At 40.7% G+C, this 19211-nt stretch overlaps 2 protein-coding genes and 1 non-coding gene across 3 annotated transcripts in view; 1 reads left to right on the top strand and 2 right to left on the bottom strand.

Annotated features, from left to right (window-relative positions):
• The first annotated feature begins 1606 nt into the window (after positions 1–1606).
• On the top strand, positions 1607–6597 carry LOC105381528 (dnaJ homolog subfamily C member 1). The gene is made up of 9 exons (XM_048623325.1): positions 1607–1873; positions 2107–2255; positions 2508–2679; positions 2921–3144; positions 3690–3849; positions 4197–4337; positions 5121–5213; positions 5467–5622; positions 5937–6597. The coding sequence occupies exons 1-9, from the start codon at positions 1742–1744 to the stop codon at positions 6066–6068; spliced, it is 1359 nt and encodes a 452-aa protein (XP_048479282.1). The 5' UTR covers positions 1607–1741; the 3' UTR covers positions 6069–6597.
• A 93-nt stretch (positions 6598–6690) lies between these two features.
• Positions 6691–19211, bottom strand: part of LOC105381568 (hemocytin) — a 50089-nt gene continuing 37568 nt past the window's right edge. The window contains exons 55-77 of the mRNA XM_048623765.1: positions 19005–19126; positions 18651–18767; positions 18384–18503; positions 17554–17703; positions 17112–17198; positions 16951–17022; positions 16603–16763; positions 16146–16266; positions 15940–16026; positions 15490–15649; positions 14481–14591; positions 14080–14289; positions 13717–13814; positions 13041–13238; positions 12492–12611; positions 11918–12076; positions 11509–11655; positions 11046–11245; positions 10772–10935; positions 9771–9947; positions 9209–9367; positions 8223–8399; positions 6691–6931 (exon numbers count right to left, since the gene is read on the bottom strand). Of these exons, the coding sequence (XP_048479722.1) occupies positions 6795–6931; positions 8223–8399; positions 9209–9367; positions 9771–9947; positions 10772–10935; positions 11046–11245; positions 11509–11655; positions 11918–12076; positions 12492–12611; positions 13041–13238; positions 13717–13814; positions 14080–14289; positions 14481–14591; positions 15490–15649; positions 15940–16026; positions 16146–16266; positions 16603–16763; positions 16951–17022; positions 17112–17198; positions 17554–17703; positions 18384–18503; positions 18651–18767; positions 19005–19126 (3254 nt within the window). The 3' untranslated portion in view covers positions 6691–6794. The remainder of the gene's footprint in view (positions 6932–8222; positions 8400–9208; positions 9368–9770; positions 9948–10771; positions 10936–11045; positions 11246–11508; positions 11656–11917; positions 12077–12491; positions 12612–13040; positions 13239–13716; positions 13815–14079; positions 14290–14480; positions 14592–15489; positions 15650–15939; positions 16027–16145; positions 16267–16602; positions 16764–16950; positions 17023–17111; positions 17199–17553; positions 17704–18383; positions 18504–18650; positions 18768–19004; positions 19127–19211) is intronic.
• On the bottom strand, positions 13443–13549 carry LOC119693762. Its single transcript, XR_005254647.1, has one exon. It is a non-coding gene; the product is annotated as a U6 spliceosomal RNA (small nuclear RNA).

Raw genomic sequence — 19211 nt, 5'->3', positions numbered from 1 at the left:
GTCAACAGTCATCAATTTTTTTCGTGAATTTTCAAAACTCGTAAAACAAAAGTTGTTCAGAATAGCCCCCTTAGTCACCCTCTTTCGGCTTAGTCACCCTTTTTGCAACATCCTGTAGATCTATTAAAATATGGATGGGTGTAGAGTGAGGGTAAAGAGGCCTAGCAGGTGGACAGACAAGGTGTGTAGTCACCGCCAGATATTATCGTCCGATAGTGGGTGTAGTGACCAATCGATCGAACTACGGCCTTCGTCATAGTTTGAATGACTCGATAGGTAGGTATTATACTAGTCAGTACTGAGTAAAGGCAAGAACCTTTAGTATGACTCATTGAATAACAAAACAATTTCAATGTCAATGTCTTGATAATATGATTCCACGAAGCTTTCTTGGAGCTTTGTAGCAGCATGGGACAAGTAGCAGGTAGTAATAATGTTTCTTGAGTAGCACACAGTTTTGACTTTAGCCGGCACTGCCTTACCATCTTATTATCACCATCCTCATGATCAGCCTATAGCAGTCCACTGCTGGACGTAGGCCTCTCCCAAAGCACGCCACTGGATGCGATCTGTGTACCTATACCGATTACGGTTAAAAAACTTTGAAAAGTACCTACCTACCTATGTACATATTTATTTATATGCATATACTTTTTTAGTAGTAATAGTTTTTTTTAGGTACTCTTTCCCTCATTCCTCATCATTCTGTCTCCATAATGTTTTTTTTATTGATTACGTCGTACTTTTATGATATCAAGAACCGGACATGTGTTCTTAGTAAGTAAATGTAATAATAGCTACGCAACACTGTGGGAAATGAGCACCCCGCTTGAACTTGAACTTCCAACGGGTAGGTAGGTACCTACATACTTTACGAGTACTTATTACGTTTTTTGATCGTTATCACACATTTTATTTTGATGTTGTTGCCTACTGAAATTTAAAAAAATCTCTCTAGTTATATTTATAAAGGGGACAGTAACTTTTCGTCTTATAAATTAAACCTCAAAGATTTGTAAGTACTTAAGTAAGTACCTACTTAACATAATTTCCAGCTTCGAGCTTATCTTGTGATTTGGTTTAGTCTTGATTAATTTTATATTTATACTTTCGTGTCGGTACATTTGGAATGTTTGTTCAGTAGCAAAGTCTTCCCATCGTGCATAAATACTGCATATGTATATGGACGCAGACAAGCCAGTCAGCCAGCTTCAACCCAACATTGTGTGGGAAGAATATCGCTGATCATTACAAGTAGGTGTCGTCCTACCCTACTAGATTATGGTTAGCTAATAATAGTCATGCGTCCATTGTATTTAATTACTGCTAGCGCCATCTCGTGCTGAGTAGAAAAGTTGTAAAATAATCCACTGTAAACTAAGGAGACTTGATCGCAACCTACAAATTGTATAGAACGACACAACATAATCAGATCATGATAATGAGATGCATGCACAGATCTACAACATGATATAAAGCATGCTTGCAGGATATACAAAGCAAATAAAAATATGACTATTGGCTGGCAGTATGAAATCAAGTCATTAGCCTTTACTTTATAAAGAGGTCACACTGTCAAAATAGAATGTCAAATCAGTGTTTTACTTCCTCTGAGTGTTGTCAACGTCAAACGTTGTCAGCTGTCCAGCCAGAAAATACGTGTAAATTTTGGATTTTTGCGTGGATTTCAGACGCAATGTAGTATTAATTTTGGATATTATAACTTAAGTTCCCTTTAAAAATGCGCTACATAGTGTTTGTGTTGGTGACGATAGTGTGTGGAGCCGCGGCATGGGATGATGGAGATCTCGAAGTTTTTGATGCAGTGGAAGAAGTTAACCAGAACTTCTATGAACTAATGGGAGTGAAGCCGGTATGATATATGAATTTAATATTTAAAACACATACTGATCATATTTACGATAGCATGAAACCTAAGAATTCAACAATATAAATTAATAAAGAAAAAACATTTTCATAACCAAAAAAGTTTTAACACTATAAACTTCCTTTAATGTTTCTATCCTTGTTAATAAAATATTAAAAAAAAAGATTTTTTTAACGTTCTTTAAGGGTTTTAAACTTTAATCAAAAACATGTTTTCAGGAAGCAACACCAGCGGAAATCAAATCAGCATTTAAAAAGTTGACATTAAAGTTGCACCCTGATAAGAATGACGCCCCCGATGCAGATGTTCAGTTCAGGAACCTTGTGTCAGTTCACAATATACTGAAGGATCCGGGCAAAAGAGAAAAGTAAGTTTTTGTCAAAGGAAACTAACCCACTGTTACTTGTAAATGTGCAAAGCAGACAGCTAACTTTCATGACTGATTTATAACTACATAAGAGAATTAGAGAGGATATTAAATTTGTATTTTTGGATATGTTCTAAAAGTTTGACTCCAAAGGAATTGCGTTTTCATTTTCATCAATTTAAATGGGTCTCTATTTGACACACATATTCATAAACATATCATTTAAACATATACTTTATCTACACTTACCAGGTACAATGAGGTGCTCAAGAATGGTCTTCCAAACTGGCGCTCCGCGGTGTATTACTACCGGCACGTCAGGAAGATGGGTCTGGCCGAGGCCGCCATCATCTCCTTCATCATTATCAGCTTTGGGCAGTATTGTGTCGGCTGGGCTGCATATGCAGAGAAGAGGTATACAGCTGTGAGTATTGCTATTTAAATTATTTTTGTAATTGCTTTTTATGTGTTTTAGTCTTATGGCACCCCAAAGCTGTAGAGGGTCTCCACTAACGTCTGCCACTTCTGCATTACAGCTACACTTTTGGCCTTGCTTCAGCTAAGTCCATACATTTTCTGGAAGTTTCAAAAGCAGAACCCAAGAAGACCCTATTCATCCTTACTGTCTTGTATTTAATGCAAAACTATAAAAAATTACTTCACAGGAACAAATATTGAACAGTCGAGGAAAGAAACAGAAGAAGTCTGGTTTCGACACGGGTCTGGCCGAGATATTAGAACAACTGCCAAAACCAAGTGTGAAGGACACACTGCCGTTCCAAATACCCAGGTTTATCTGGTGGTCCATAACAGCACTACCTTACGCCATCATTGAGATTCGGAGAAACATAAAAGAGCAGAAGGAAGAAGCTATCAGGCTGAAAAAGAAGTAAGTCATCATTTAAATAGTGTAGAAACTAGAGATTGCAGATAATTTGTGTGGTTGTGCCAGCAGTTTCTTATTGCAGCATTGTAATCATTGCGTTGCATAGTTTTGTATTGTAATTTTTTCTGCTCTTGTTGTAAGTATGCAATCAGCTGCCATGAACAGATAGTTAGGAAATAAAAAGGTATTTTAAAAACTGACCATTCAAATTTGGAGAAAAAGTTTGTGATAGTTCAGTGTTATCCATGTCCAACCATTAACATTACCTAAGTTATACTACACTCACGGGCAAAGAAACAGTTCCACTCAAATAAACCCAATTTTTTCAAAGATATAATTTAAAAAAAAATAACAAAATATTACCGTTTTTAGTTGGTAATAACCTGATGCTTTGTTCAATGTACTTTAATGTTGCAGAAGGCGTCATTATGCTAGCGTTTTCCGTTTAGGAGTAATTTGGTGATTTTCTCAGTGGAACTTTTTCATTGCTCATGAGTGTATTTTATTTGTATAGAATTATGTTTCTAAACTATGAATTTCATTTCCAGGGAGGAAGAAGAGGCAGAGCAAAAGGCGGCAGCAGCGGCGGCGACGGCGGCGCTGAAGGGGGCCCCGCGCCGGCGCCGCGGGTTCGTGCCGGCCGAGCGAGAGTGCCTGCTGGACCCAGTTGGAGATGATGATGGGGAGCCGGTGGCTAAACCTGCTCCGGTATGTCCTTGATAAGTTTATTCTACTCAGTCAAAATCTTTTTTTTTTTTTGATATGAGATTATTTGTAGGTTGTAGTTTACAGTAGTTTCTTAGTCGCAAAAAGCGCTTACTATGGTGATAATCATGAAAATTAAACAGAAGAACGACTATTTGCAATAGAATATCCACTGTCCACTCAGTTTCTGCTCAAGAAGTCGAAAAGCGAGCTATTCATCCCTACTATTTTATGCCAATGTCTAATATTCGAGCTCTTGATGATCATCCACTGCAAAGAATAATAACCCTAAGTTTTAAGTTTTTGTAAGTTTTCCAAAAATAAAATAAAATAAAAAAAACCCTTTGCAGGCGGCCCCAGCCGTGATCAGCGGCGGGCTGTGGACGGACGACGACCTGGCGGAGCTGGTGCGGCTCGTGAAGAAGTACCCCGGCGGCACGCCCGACCGCTGGGAGCGCATCGCCGACGCCATGATGCGACCCGTGCCCGAGGTCAGTACAAATATGGACCTAAATATTGGGAAAACACTGTGTAAAAAGAAAGTGACTGCAGAAGTGCATCTGCTATTGGATATGTGTCAGTCCGCAGTAGGAGCCACTCACGGTATTGAGACCAGAAACAAAAATAAGTTGCTTTTCCCCACACTCAGACTTTCGAAAACAAACACATCATTAATGGGGAACTGTATACGTTTTTATAATAAATTATGAAATGAAGCAATAAACCTTACTGAGCAAAAATTTAAGAATTATGTTAAAGCTACATTATGTAGTAAAGCTTACTATAGTATAAATGATTATTTAAACGACAAAAACGCGTGGTCTTGTCCACCTCAGCTAAGGCTATTGAAAAAATGAAATGGATATAGGTACTTAAGTAAAATTGTAGGTACTAGATATAAGTAAAAATTGTAATAGATTATAAGGAAAAAGTTGAAAAGATGCTCGAGGAGTTTCTTTCGCCATTTCTTTCCTTCTCAATGACGGGGCCTTTGTGAAATGGTGGTAGATGACTATCGACAAATAATTATAAAATTTTACGTCGATTAAACCATTTGAATTTGAAATTTGATATTTTTTCGAGAATTTTTTAATTCTGAAATCATTTTTGGGCTTACATATAACATGCTGCACATATAGGTTTCGGCTTAGTATACCCTTTTTTCAACACCCTGTAGATTCCTATTCTTATCATGCTTGTGTAAAAAATACCTACTTAATGTTTTTTATCATTAATTAGTAAACGATAATTGTGTACTTATATTCTATGTGCAGGTGACGCACATGGCAGCCAAGATGAAGGATAACTGGTATAAAATACCGGGACAAGAAGTGGCCGAGGCGCCGCTTCCTGAGCCACCTAAAAAGGTAAAATTTAACACTAAATTTTCAGGACTCGCTGTAAACACATATTAAAGATTTTCTGAGACACCTCATAATTATTTTCCCTGGTAGAGGTAATACAAAAAATATTGTTCCTAGGAAGAGAGCCAACACTCAACTTCTAAATTTGAAAATCCACTTATGATTAATGTAGCAACGTGCAGCATTCCTTTATTACCCACCATCCCTTCAATGTTGGATACTTGAATTATGTTCTAACTAACCCGTCTTTTTCTAGGTGAAAACTCGTAAGAACGAAGACGCAGCCGCGACGGGCGGCAACTGGTCGCAGAGCCAGCAGAAGGCGCTGGAGGTGGCGCTGGCTAAGTACCCCAAGGGGGGCGCGGGAGACCGCTGGGAGAAAATAGCTAATACTGTGCAGGGGAAGACTAAGGTAATTTGGGTTTGTGTTTAGTGCAATAGGTATCAAATAATTATCTTTTACACAGTTGCAGCTATATCAAATTGTACATTGGTTGATAAATTAATTAAATCACTGCAACATTGAGTTTAATGTACTTACTCAATAGACTGCAATAACGAAATCTATTGAAAATAATTCTGTGAACCGAATCTTACAATAGGAAATCGAAAGTGTGACAATTTCGATTTCACACTTCAATGAATGGGCTTGTTTTTTACAGTCACTTTGCTGTCGTGATCTTGATTACCTCTTTGCCTGACCATTTACAAATATTTGCTTTCCAGGAGGAATGCATGCACAGATGCAAATACTTATCGGATATGGTGAAGAAACAGAAGCAGAAAGAAGAAGAAGAGCAGAGGGAGGCAGAGGAGACGCACACTGACGACAATGACAGTGTCTCCAATGGCACGTAGTTGTGATCAATAATACTTCCGAACTTTTTATACGCCCACATCAGCTCGTTATGTACTTATGTGGTTTGATTACAACTTTACTGGTGTGCTATTCTGTTGCTTCTCACCGCGAGAAATGTTTCAAATTTGATGATCTATTACAAATATATTTAATAAAATTGTTCTTAAAAAATCATACGTCCTATATGTGTAATGTCGGATCACACAATCGGAATTGTTCACCTTTCTTTAATAAAAAATATATACGCCTGTCTCCATTTTGCGGTGACGAAAGTTAAGGAATAAGCATATTTGCTGGTATTGTCTCGTGGTTACCATCACAATAAAATATTTCTGAAACAGCTCTCTTGTATTAAGAAGTTTATGATGTAATGGAATTGATTCTGTCTTTGGTTACACGATTTGTTCACAAGTATTGAAGATAAAAGGAAATCCAATACATATCCAATATTTGCTTTTAATTTTGTCCATATCACCTGTGTAAATAAGTTTCACCAAGTTCCTTATTAAATTACTTTTTGATACTGTTGTAGAATCTTTGATTATGTTCGTGGAATGTTGTTTAAATAAGATGGAAATTTTGTTAAAGTTTTGGCCTACCAGTAATAACAAAAACTATTGATTTAAAATTCAATATAAGTAATATTTATTTACAAAAATATACAAAGTGATCGATGTACATCTTAGTTTTTGTTTTCTCTTTCATGTTTAATAAGGTATAAATATTTATCTTCGTAGTCGGTTCATGTCATCGGCTTCCCCAAATCGCTTGTAGATTTCAGGGATTTCAATCTCTTCTATTTCATCGTTAGGTGTCTTCTTGGAGTACCCAGTTTTGGTCGGTGATTTTATTCCGGAGTAACCTAGATAAACAAATATTCTATTAGTGTGATTTTTTTATTCCATATCTCCTTATCTCTCCAAAATAAAAATAAACCACCACGCGCAAAAAGATATTCAATCAATTTAACTCATCATCGCATAAATCGATAATTTTTGACGCCGACGAGCAATAATGCAAACTCATTTAAGACGTAGGTTCTTATAGGAATTTGCGTACTCTAATGACTATTATAGTCGTTTGCAATAGAATCCAACAATCATGTAAACAAATATGGCGGACTGACATTGACAGCGTATTGTTTATGCCCATAGTGATGTCATAGTGTTCTAATTAGATTAAATATATAAATCAAATCAAATCAAATATATTTATTTGTAAACATGGGTGGTTACAATAAAGGTCTTATACTAAATGCATATAATGTGCTCCATGCTTTGCTCAAATATTTATAGCGATAGACTATAAAATAAAACTGATTATATATAAAAAAGTGTTTATTAAAACAAATTTAAATCTTCGTCATCGTCATCATCTCTATCAGAAGTGTCGCCGGTGACCGTAATTATAAATGGAACCACTATGTCATCGCTTGCCGTGTCTAAAATGCCGTCGGGCTTTTTCATTTCTTCCTCTTCCTTTTTTCGTTTTGGTTAATTATATTAAGCTCTTGAATTTTTTTTTATTGTACTTATTCAAATAATATTAAATTAAAATAATTTATTAAATTAAAAATAAAAGATAACTTCAGATTACGAACACCACTAACTTTTCAAAGACTTATAGAGTTCGATGAGTAAAAAACTAAGATGACAGCTTGTCAAATACTTCGAAATTTTTACGTTGCAAATGTTTTAACAAATTTATCTTATAAATACAAGTTAAATCGTGTTGAAGATAATGTGAAAACAATGGTGCGTTCGTTGAAATCAGACTATGTTCATAAATTGATCGAAAATGTATGTGATTACGGAGTAATCGTGACAATTTGGTTTGTTTACATGATTGTTGGATTCTATTGCAAACTACTATAGGTATCCTTCGTCTCGTCCGTTATATTCGTTAGTTGTCAAATTTGACATCTGTCACAGGGGTCTTATTACATTTGATGCCCTCACCATGAGTGTCGAGTCCCTGCATAGAGCCGTCCTCGCAGCGCAGTGTCACCAGCAGAGACTATACCTTTTTTCACGAGGAAAGACATCTGACAGGACCCTCATTACATTTGAATAAGGGTAGTTATTGTTTGTACCAGATGTCTTTCCTCGTGAAACAAGGTATAGTGACTACTACAGACACAAACAAACCCTCACCATGATTGTCGAGTCCCTGCATAGAGCCGATCTCGCCGCACGCGCGACAGTCGCAGCGCGCGGGCGACGCCACGCGGTGCGCCTGCGCAGAGCCGTCCTCGCAGCGCAGTGTGACCAGGAGAGACTCGTACTTGACCGCCTGGCAACACTCGCAGCGCGTGTCGTGGCTGCCTGTCTCTGTTGGAGAGATTGGGGGTGTGAGTTGGGGAGGTTGGTTGAATGAATGGGACTCGGTCATAGGCGGTAAAGATTTACAATTACAATACAATTCAACATAACTTGATTGAAAAACATACAACGTAAATTAAATTACAAAGAAAAAGTACCTAAGCACAATAGGCGGCCTTATCGCTAAAACCGATCTATTCCAGGCAACCTTTACAAAGAATTCTTATGTAAAAGTATAACATGGAAATTGTACAATCAATATTGGTGTAACGAAGGTGCTGGCGCTATCCATAATCGATATTTAAAAAAAAATACATGCCACCATGGTCTAGTAAACAACAACGTTAATAGCTCACGGTTGTTATACAACGTGCCGCTAGTAGAAGCTCGGTAGCGGCTCCATATTGCGGCAAAGCCCGTGCCGGCCGAGCCGCCGCCGCACGATGCCCACTGACTCCGCGTCGGGGAGCGGCTCGGGTTTATAGTACATACCACTTTATCCTAACTAATATTATAAATGCGAAAGTAACTGTGCCTGTCTATCTGTTACTCTTTCACGCTATAACAACCGTGAGTAAACCTAATTTATTAAAAGACAAGCTGTTCCCGCGAGCTTCGCTTCGCCTTAAAAAGTTTTCCCGTGGGAATTCCGGGATAAAAAGTAGCCTATGTTCTTTCCCAGGGTCTAGACCGTATGCATACCAAATTTCATTCAAATCCGTTCTGTAGTTTTGGCGTGAAAGAGTAACAGACAGACACAGTTACTTTCGCATTTATAATATTAGTTAGGATAGTAAGGATAAATAAGGTTCACTCACGGTTGTTGTACAACGTCCCGCTGACACAAGAGCCGCGACACTCGCGGAAGCTCGGTAGTGGCTCCATGTTGCGGCACAGCCCGTGCCGGCCGAGCCGCCGCCGCACGATGCCCACTGACTCCGCGTCGGGGAGGGGTTCAGGTTTACAGGTTTCTGGTTCTGGGGAGTAAGGGGGAGGTTAGTTTGAGTCTGGTTAGATTTAGTCCGGAAGAGTATAGATTTGAGCAACTATTATGTAAATAGACGAAATAGTAAACCTACCTCTACATGTTAAGGTAGGGTGCGTTACCCGTTAACAAAACGACCAATTATTTACGAGTTACAACAATTAAGAGGATTGCTACAAACACATAGTAGGCCAGGTAACTTTGAGAAAACTAAATAGTTAGTTACATCGACTCGAATCGAATAGCTGTGCATCATCATCAGCCCGTAATAAGCTGTTCTTTGCTGGAAATAATTATCTAGGTTTCTACTTTAAAAACGCTACAACAGATACAGATACAGAATGTTCTCAATTCCTCGTTTATCTAGGCCATATTTTTAATGACCGTCAACTTACTCAAGTTCTGCGGCCTCATCTTGCAGACCTGGCAGCAGGTCTCGTTGACCAGGTCCGCCGGCGGACAGTCGTCCACGCGCGGACACGACACGCGGCTCGAAGATACTAGGACGGAGAGTCCGTCCGAGCGAAGGCACGAGAATGTGGTGCAGTTGTCTGGAGATGACCAGGTAGCGCCTGGAAGAGAAATATAAATTAAATGAAAACTACCTTTTTCTGAAAACCGCCAATGCGGATTTCTGTGCGATAGTGCAGCAGGATCCACATTGTGATTATGTTACTCTGGGGTTATAAGCGATGTATACGGGAAACATAGCATATGAGGAGCAACGCTATCTATAGACTCCGTCGCGCAGGTCTCCGTCGTGTTTTAGGGTGTTTTTAATATCATGCCGATTTCATCCCACACGCACGCTTGCAAATGTTTTTTTTTACCAGTAGGTACTTATTTTAATGTGTGGGTTCAAAACAGACTGCTGAAAGCTAGGTATATATAAGTTACCTATATCCTTCATTCCGTCTTCAGTGAGACAAGCAGTGGGGCGGCAGTGTCCACAGCAGCCGCCCGGCACCCGTTCAAACCCGGAGCCACACTCGGCGCAGTGCTGCGTGAGTGACTCGCGGGACAACTCACTCGAGTGTGTACTAATATCTCATGAACGGCCAAGGAGATCAGATCGTTGAGTGTCACATAATATGCTACCTCCGGGAAAACCTTAGATGCGACGTAAATCAAGTTGTTCAAAACGCACCTATATCCTTCATCCCGTCTTCAGTGAGACAAGCAGTGGGTCGGCAGTGTCCGCAGCAGCCGCCCGGCACCCGCTCGAACCCGGAGCCACACTCCGCACAGTGCTGTGTGAGTGACTCGCAAGACAACTCACTCGAATGTGTAGTTACTTATATCACGCCAGAACCGCCAAGAATATACCTCTAGGATCGACTAGTGTCACATACGCTACCCCTTACACGTAACATAAAATAAGTCGTAAATAACACACCTATATCCTTCATCCCATCTTCAGTAAGACAAGCAGTGGGTCGGCAGTGTCCGCAACAGCCGCCCGGCACCCGCTCAAACCCGGCGCCACACTCTGCGCAGTGTTGCGTCAGTGACTCGCGGGACAACTCACTCGAGTGTGTACTAATATCAGTCATGAACGGCCTAGAAGATTGGATCATCTAGTCTCACATAATAATATGCTACCTCCGGGAAAACCTTAGATAAATGCATATTATTATTATTAGATGCAACGTAAATCAAGTTGTTAAAACGCACCTATATCTTTCATCCCGTCTTCAGTGAGACAAGCAGTGGGTCGGCAGTGCCCGCAGCAGCCGCCCGGCACCCGCTCGAACCCGGAGCCGCACTCCGCGCAGTGTTGTGTGAGTGACTCGCGAGATAACTCACTCGAGTTGGCGCGCACGCATTGTACCGTGACGCATGGGTCGGATGTGTTCCAGGATTGGCCTTCCTGGAATAATTGGGGTGAAATATTAATCACGTGTATCATATATGTATGACTTTAAAAAGGTGGTTGTTTAATAGTGGAAGGAGGACGAATACAGAGGAAAGGGTTTTAAAGCGCTATTTGGGAGAAGCCCACAGACATATAGAGAAACCTATGTCAAATAGTGAAAGATATTGTCTGAGGCTGATGATGCCCTTGGTCTTTAATCTTGATGATATGTGTGAATAGAACATAGGACCTTGCTTACTAAATATTAATGAACAAACCTGGTAGATCTTATCGCCATCTCTGCAAGCGACTCGCTCGATATTCTTACAACACTTCCCGGGGACCGCCGTCTCTTCAAAGACATACAGCTTCCTCATGTCTTCAGTTATGGCGGGGCAACTCTCATTAGACGATTGCACTTGCAGCTAAAACAGAAAACATTTATGTGAACGATTTACCTCAAAAAGATACCTCCTCTCATGATACCTACCCCTTTGTTTGACTATTAGGCCGTCGCAACACTCTCCGCTGAAGATAACTTCACCTATCCATAGGTATTAGGCACCTAAATTCAAAATAGATAGATCCAACAGTACCCGCCAGAGGAGCGCTAAGCTACTTTCTAATTCTCACGATAATATGCCTTTTGTTTGACTAATTAATATACCTACCTAAAGCTACTCTTACCGTGCCATTGACGTCCATGCAGGTGTAGTTGGTGCAGTGGCCGGGCGAGGTCCAGGTTGTGCCTATCTGGTGCTCGGCGCCGTCCACCACGCACGCCACGGCCGTGCACTGCCCGCAACACTCGCCACTGTCTGGCGATGGTGGGGTGTATTGCCAACCCTGGGAAAGAAAAGTTTAGTAACTTGGTAGTCTAGTTGAGGGGGAAATTTCGGAAGCATACCAATATTTGGTGTCTGGGAGATAGGGTTCCCTAGTTTAGCAAACAGCTGCCAAGAATTTGCTTAGGGCTATAATGTCACCAACTTTGAATAGCATAACAAAGGTGCTACGGGGGCAGGTAGAACTAGCCTAATCTTTTGTTTGTCTGTTCGAAAGTAATTATCTCGCTATCTAGTATAACCAACCAATCATAAAGAACCAAATTAAATTAAATGTTTATGGTTAACTATTAAACCGATAGCATTTTGGCAAAATAAATATAAAAAAAACTTTTTATCTGGTAGATAGTATCTGCTATTCATCATCATCATCAATTCTATTTTCTATTCCAGAAGTAAAATAGGTATGTACTCACAGGCTGGCACTTGGTGTCGCACATCTGCACGGTGGTGAGCTTGTCCAGTTTGCCGTCCTCGAGTTGCACGCACTCGTGGTGCTCGCATACATTGCCGGGGGACGACCATTTCTCGCCCACCTGGTTGAAGAGGCGATTAGATACATAATTAATTATAAATTAAACGATTAGATGTTAGATCTGACTGCCATAAACACTGTATCCATACTTAGTATGGAAATAGTAGCCAGATGGTGCTGTAGTTAATTAGACTGATTATCGCTCCGAATTGACTACGAAATGAAATCGTTTATTTTTTCGACGTAGAATATTAGAATTACTTGTCAAAAGTCATAATCTACCACCATTTCACAGAGGCCCAGTCATTAAGGAGGAAAGAAATACTACTACTAGAATATTACTCACAACAGCAAAAAAAAATAGTACTTACTTAATCCAATCTGTCTATCTATAATAATAATATCATAATTCTTGTGAAATCCTGGCGCTCGCAGTAGTTACAATAAACTAAAGAAATACTTATAAATAAGTACATAAAAACAAACTTACCTTATAAATCTTATTCCCATCCCTACAAGCCACCTGCACTATAGCGGGGCAGCAGGCGAAGGGCGCCGGGCGGGGCTCCACTAGGAACTTGTCGTCGGACACGGCGGGCGGGCACGAGGAGACGAGGCAGGAGGCCGCGGGGAGGGGGGGCGAGCAGCGGCACGAGCGGCACGGGCCGTCTAGCCATGCTTCGTCCAGCTGGAAGATTAGTGTGGTTGATGATAGGTGTAATTAAGTATTTAAAATATTATTGAACCAAATGCTTTGAATTGAATAATAGGAAGATGTAATTATTTAAAAGACATTGAACTGAATGCATTGAATGGTCAAAAACGGCTGGCGAAACATGGATGATGTAGAACTTTTTACAAGAATAACAGTATCTAAAAATGAAAAACTTCAAAAAATGTGGAACGCTTCACGATTTTGCGTGTCATCCTTGCGCAGGGGCCATGCTAATCTTCTCTGTATCGTTCCAATTTTAGTATATGTACTGCCGAAGCAAGTACACTTGTTTGGAAATGAATTTTGTATATATACTCAGAGAGCTAAAAAACTTTGATACCGCGATGTAGGATCCACGTACAATCTCATACTTGCTCATGCAATATGGCCGTCATTCGACGTCAGCGCCATCTAGCGGATTTTGTGTGCACCATGAACCAAATTAACTTACGTCTTTCAACAATGTTTCCGGTTCCGCCCTCAGTTTCTCGCCACCTTTCGGAGCAGCTTCCCACTCTAGTGTCACCACGCATTTGTCTTTAGGTAATTCTGTAAAATAAAATAAGATACGTTAAAAAGACTCTAAAACAGACAGATGGACAACAATATTATGACCTTTCATGGTTGCGTTTTTTTTTCATTTTGAAGTAGGTTCTTACTCATTGAATACTTTTTGATAAGTACCTTTCTTATAGGTAAATATAAATAACCTATACGAAAAAAATTCAAGATAAAACGGTTTTCACGAAAACATTTTTGTTTTGTTTTAGTCACGTGACCCATTGGTAGGTATGTGTAGCTTTTCCATACTCACCACAAGTATACTGCAGACAGCACACCCCAGTGACATTAGCGCTCTTGACGTCATGGAACTTGGGGCACTCCGGCGGCGGCGGGCAGGTCTCCTTGCGGCAAGTGATCACCTCCTTGGGACAACATCCGGTAGAGTCTATGTCTCGAGTCATGCCGGGCTCGAGCTTTGATGCCGGCGGAATGGGGTCGCATTCGTCGGCTGGTTTGCATTCTGGAATGTTACGATGGTCGTAAACAAGGCTGCACCACAGGTTGCACAAATTTGCTAAGTACGATATACAGCCTACTAACTATAGGTACGTTGTTTATTTACTATTAAAAATATCTATACGCGAAGGTACTTAAATAAATTGGTTATCTAACACTTATACATTGTTAAATAAAATGAATGGTCCCTCTTACCACAAGCAAACTCGGTGCAGCCATCGGATTTGGTTTTCAGTTTCAGAACTTGGCCGAAACCGCACTCAATTTGTTTTGGTTCATCACACTTGATCGCTATCGGCTTTGGTACTGAAAAAAAAAAGAAATTTTATTAGACACTTATAAGGTACTCATATGAATATCTGTCAATGTAGAGCCGATAAACCTTGACTGAAGCTGCGTACAGACCGAGCCAACGAACGCCAACGAACGGGTTTCGTTGAGCTTCGTTGCTGCAATCTACCCTGTATTATGTATGATAAATATCCATCGTTGGGCGTCCGTTGGGCGTTCGTTGGCCTGGTCTGTACGCAGCTTTAGACGAGTTCTCGAATGCGTAGGTATATGGCGGTTTAAAGGGAATAGGCAAACGTTGGTAGCGTGGGAAGTTTCCCACACTACCGTTGGAGAGTTCTCCAAAACCATTGTTGGACCGGCGCGGCGATCTTGGAAATTCCCACTTAATTCCCGACTATGGTTGACTGAGGAAGGGTGTCATCGTTAACTGTCACTATCAAAATGTAAAGCAGTTAGTTCAAGTTAATGACGAAGGATCGTCATTGAGTTAGTTCTAAAAGTGACTGGAGGTTGGCGCGGTTCTTTTTCCATAATTATGTTTGTGTAGTATCGTACACTGCTAGCTTATTGCCACCTTAGCCTGTGATAGGGGCTCAGAGAACTTACCACAAACATACTCGCGGCAGCACGCGCCCGGCGCCGGCTTGGCGATCAGGTCCTCGTTCTCTGCACAGGCCGGCTCGCTGCACGTCTGCTTGTTGCAGGTTATGTGCGCCATTGGGGAGGACTCTAGCTTGCTGCACGCGCATTTTGTGCTTCACAGCTACTTAGTAGCTAGTACGCTAGGTGGCGTCTCTCCCGCGCCATACAAGTTCACGTTTACTCGCCGCTTCTCGAACGGCGAAAAAACTGTCACTCAGGGCCCTGACTATACTTCAGCTAAACCCCGATCATTGTCCAAACAACTTACCACAGACATACTCGCGGCAGCACGCGCCGGGCGCCGGCTTGGCGATCAGGTCTTCGTTGTCCGCACACGCCGGCTCGCTGCAGGTCTGCTTGTTGCAGGTTATGTGCGCCATCGGGGACGACTCTAGCTTGCTGCATGCGCACTTAGTGCAGGCGTCTTCCTGTTAGGGAAGAAAAACGTGAGTAGGTAGTAAAGAACGCGAATCAGTATCCTCACTTAGAAACGTAGCGCGACGTTTGTGTATGGCTGTAACGTGTGGTGTGACATAATTGGTGAATACATAGCACGAAAATACGAGTACTTACAGCGGCAATAGAGATGAGAGGTTCTTTTGATCTCATTTAATTTTGTCCAATGGCGTTTGAGGCGATCGGAAGGAATGAAACCAACAAATTAAGTACTTACAAATTGTAGGTAGGTAATTCCCTATGCGAGTATAATGTTACTAACCTGCCATTCGTCGCCAGCGTAATGTTCCTTGTTGGTGTCGCACGGGAAACATTTTGATGGCTCTATGCAAGTGTTATTTACTCGGACCTGTCGCAAAAAGTTATACACTAATATTACGAACAATATTTGGATATAGTAGGAGTACATAATATAATGTAGTATATTATATTGTAAGTAGTAAATTTTCTTTTATGTTTCCTTCTTACCTTTCCTTCAGGGCAATAACACCCTTCAAGGTAGGGCTTGTCGCAACCGTCCTTCATTTCATCATAGTTGTCGCAAGTCAAGTCACAGCCCACACATGGACGGTAAATGAAGGGGCTTTCACTGTAGAGTTAATAAACAAATTAATATCCAAGTACCTAAGCTTTACTTATAGCTAAAGAATCATAAGTTTTAAGATTGTATTGGCCCGAACGGCGCGGCGTTATGAGCACGAAACAATTGACAAACGTCCATTCGATCTTAGTATGGAGATGCGATCACAGCTCACCTAGCTTTCAGTAGCGAGACTAAAACGGTGACAGTGATTCGGTTCGACAAGTGCCAAAAAGCTGTGGTCACTACGAAGATGTATGTATTTTTGGTTAGCTAAAGACTTTCGCTATATAACGTTATTATTATTATTTATGTGATTGTTATTGTAAGATATAGTAAACTCACCAAGTCCAGGGACAGAGCTGGCCCCTCCACTGTAGACACACGCCTTGCCTCCTGCACTCAGCCGCGTATCGCTCCAGCACGGTGCAGATGTCTGTGTTGTTGGTACATAGATCTGCCTCGCAGTTCTCTACGTGCGACGCCGGGTCCACTAGAGCGTGGCACTGGGGAGTAAGGGATGAGTTAGGGCCACAAGTAATCAATTAACTATGCTGTGCATAGCATCGCAGTGGTAGCGACGAGAGACAAAGATTTCAAACAAAGGCTAGTTTTTATCACGATATTCCTCAAGGGAGAAGAGATGCTCCCAGTCAAGCCATAGATTCTTTATTGTTTACTGAAATTACTTACAGCACCAAACATCTGCGTGTCGTACAATTTGTTGCAAGGGTTCAGTTCAAGTGGCGGCGGCACACACTCCTCCTGTGAATAAAAATATTTTAGTTTGGCTTCCTGCCACATGTGATGGGTTTTTATCCTAATAGCATTAGGTATTTAGTGTTATGGCTTACCTTTGGAGGAGGTTCATCACATTGCTCTTGGTCCGCTATCTTCAGTGCTGTCAATATTTCGCCCTTCGCCTGCCAGCTTTTGGCGTACTACAACACAAACAAGGCAATTTATAACTGAGTGAACCTGCGCAGACGCAGGCGACGCCAGTGGGGTCACTCTCTAAAATTTAGAAACCCGAAAATTATTAATATTTAGAGTCTAAATCGACGAAGGAAGGAACAATAATTTTCACGTAATTTGAACACTTAATACATAGAGATAAAGCCGTGGTTCGGACAAGGCTCCGAAGCTTCCTAAACACGACTAAGTATAGGTATAAGTATCGTTGTATTGAGCGTGCCGATTGCGTAACAATTCTTGTTCGTTCGTTCGTCGATTTAGATAGACCCTTCTGGGATTAGGTACTATGGATAACAAAATATTTATATTTATTTTTCTTACCTGTCCATAATCATCAGTGGCGGTGCCGTTGCTCATGACGAGGTGCTCCTGGTAGCCGGCGCACACGCCGCACAGCCCTTGCGTCGCGTTCGAGTAGAGAGATGACGGCACTTTCACACTGAACGATAGGTCTGATGGAGATACTGTTAGCTGTGGAGGATAGTAGAAAGGAATTAAGTTTGACCCATCTATTAGGTAACAGGTTAGGTGTTCATTTCTACAGTTCGGTAAGTATACAGGTCGACATGGGGGTATAAAGAGCCATAGGTAGAATCTAGGTACATTTAAGTAAATAAAAAAATACCTACTAGTTTACTATCTCAATTACTATTATTGTATGTCTTTTAAATAAACCTATTTTAAGCCTATAATCCGGCAGACATCATATTTCTAATCAAACAACAAAACCAACTACTTCTGTTCAGTAATAGGTGGCGTGGCGGTAACGACATAGAATAACGAGACTAGCACTTGTACTTGTTATTCTATGGTAACGAGCAATATAATGATCCGCAGCGAAGAGCGAAACTAGAATACGACTAACGACGTCGACAGTAGTATAGTAACGAATACCTATCAAGCGTAGACAGGATAATAGGTCTTTATTTAATTATTTATCTGTCCTTGAATACTTGTTGTTCATTACAAGTTCAAGGATACCTCAGTGAATATACGTTTCTAAGACAACCGCGTACAAACAAAAACAACATAGTGTGTCTTAAAATAGTATAGTTACTTAGAAAGTAATCAGCATTCTGAGCCCTTTAATTATTAAAAAAAATTCATCGAACCGGTGAATTGATACATGACGTATTGCGTATGTTTGTTACCTCAACATGCTCGTCGGGTAGTAGGACCTTTACATCTTGTCCGTTCACCAAACTGATGGTCACCCAGTCCTTCTTTTGAGGGTATTTGAACACCATATCTTCGTCTATCATCACTTGTAGCTGAAACAATATATTTTTTAAATTACTTTGAATTGATATAAGTGCGGTTTGCGTACATACATAATATTATTCATAAGTTTTATGTAACTAATTTACCCAAAAGTAAAACATAAAGACAGCATGTTTATCCAAGATTTATGGGGTTACCTTTTTCGTAGTGGGGTTTTTATCCACTCGTACCATGTGCTTTTCGTGCAACAGTTGGACTACTTTGGTGCAAACTGCAGCGTTATTTTTCTCACACGGTCCGTTGGTAGCATAAATCTGTGGGATTTGGGATTATTCATAAGTATTTAGGTAGTAGAATAGGTCTCATGCATATGGTCATATCATGACGTTGTACTCCGTGAAGGGTTAGAAGGCTAGAGGTGACATTGGTTAACTAGCCGATAGGATAGGTCACAAGCCATGCCCTGGTAGATAGGTAGGTATGTACAGGTTTTCGAGGAATTTCAATGGTGAATCCAATATTTTATTTCACACTAAGGTCAGCTCTTTTACCTGATACTTGTGAACTCCAGTGTCATTTCTATCTCGCGACACGAGGTAGGTACAGTTGTGCTCAAACGGCATATCGTCTCCTTCAAAGGTCATGTATTTGTTCCCGGCGCTATTGCAGTTGCCTAGAACGAATTAAACATGAATTAGAGGTATCATCAAACTTGGAGTAAGTACCTATTATTTATACTCCAAGTTTGATGATACCTC

Source organism: Plutella xylostella, chromosome 10 (assembly GCF_932276165.1).
Source record: "Plutella xylostella chromosome 10, ilPluXylo3.1, whole genome shotgun sequence".
Taxonomy (NCBI): domain Eukaryota; kingdom Metazoa; phylum Arthropoda; class Insecta; order Lepidoptera; family Plutellidae; genus Plutella; species Plutella xylostella.
This window is presented reverse-complemented; position numbering and strand designations above follow the sequence as displayed.

Bases quoted from the DNA above. Each gene is read 5' to 3' on its own strand.
- LOC105381528 (XM_048623325.1), top strand. From the start codon at position 1,742: ATGCGCTACATAGTGTTTGTGTTGGTGACGATAGTGTGTGGAGCCGCG. The intron at 3,850-4,196 runs GTATGTCCTTGA...AACCCTTTGCAG, and splicing joins CGGTGGCTAAACCTGCTCCG to GCGGCCCCAGCCGTGATCAG. The intron at 5,214-5,466 runs GTAAAATTTAAC...GTCTTTTTCTAG, and splicing joins TTCCTGAGCCACCTAAAAAG to GTGAAAACTCGTAAGAACGA.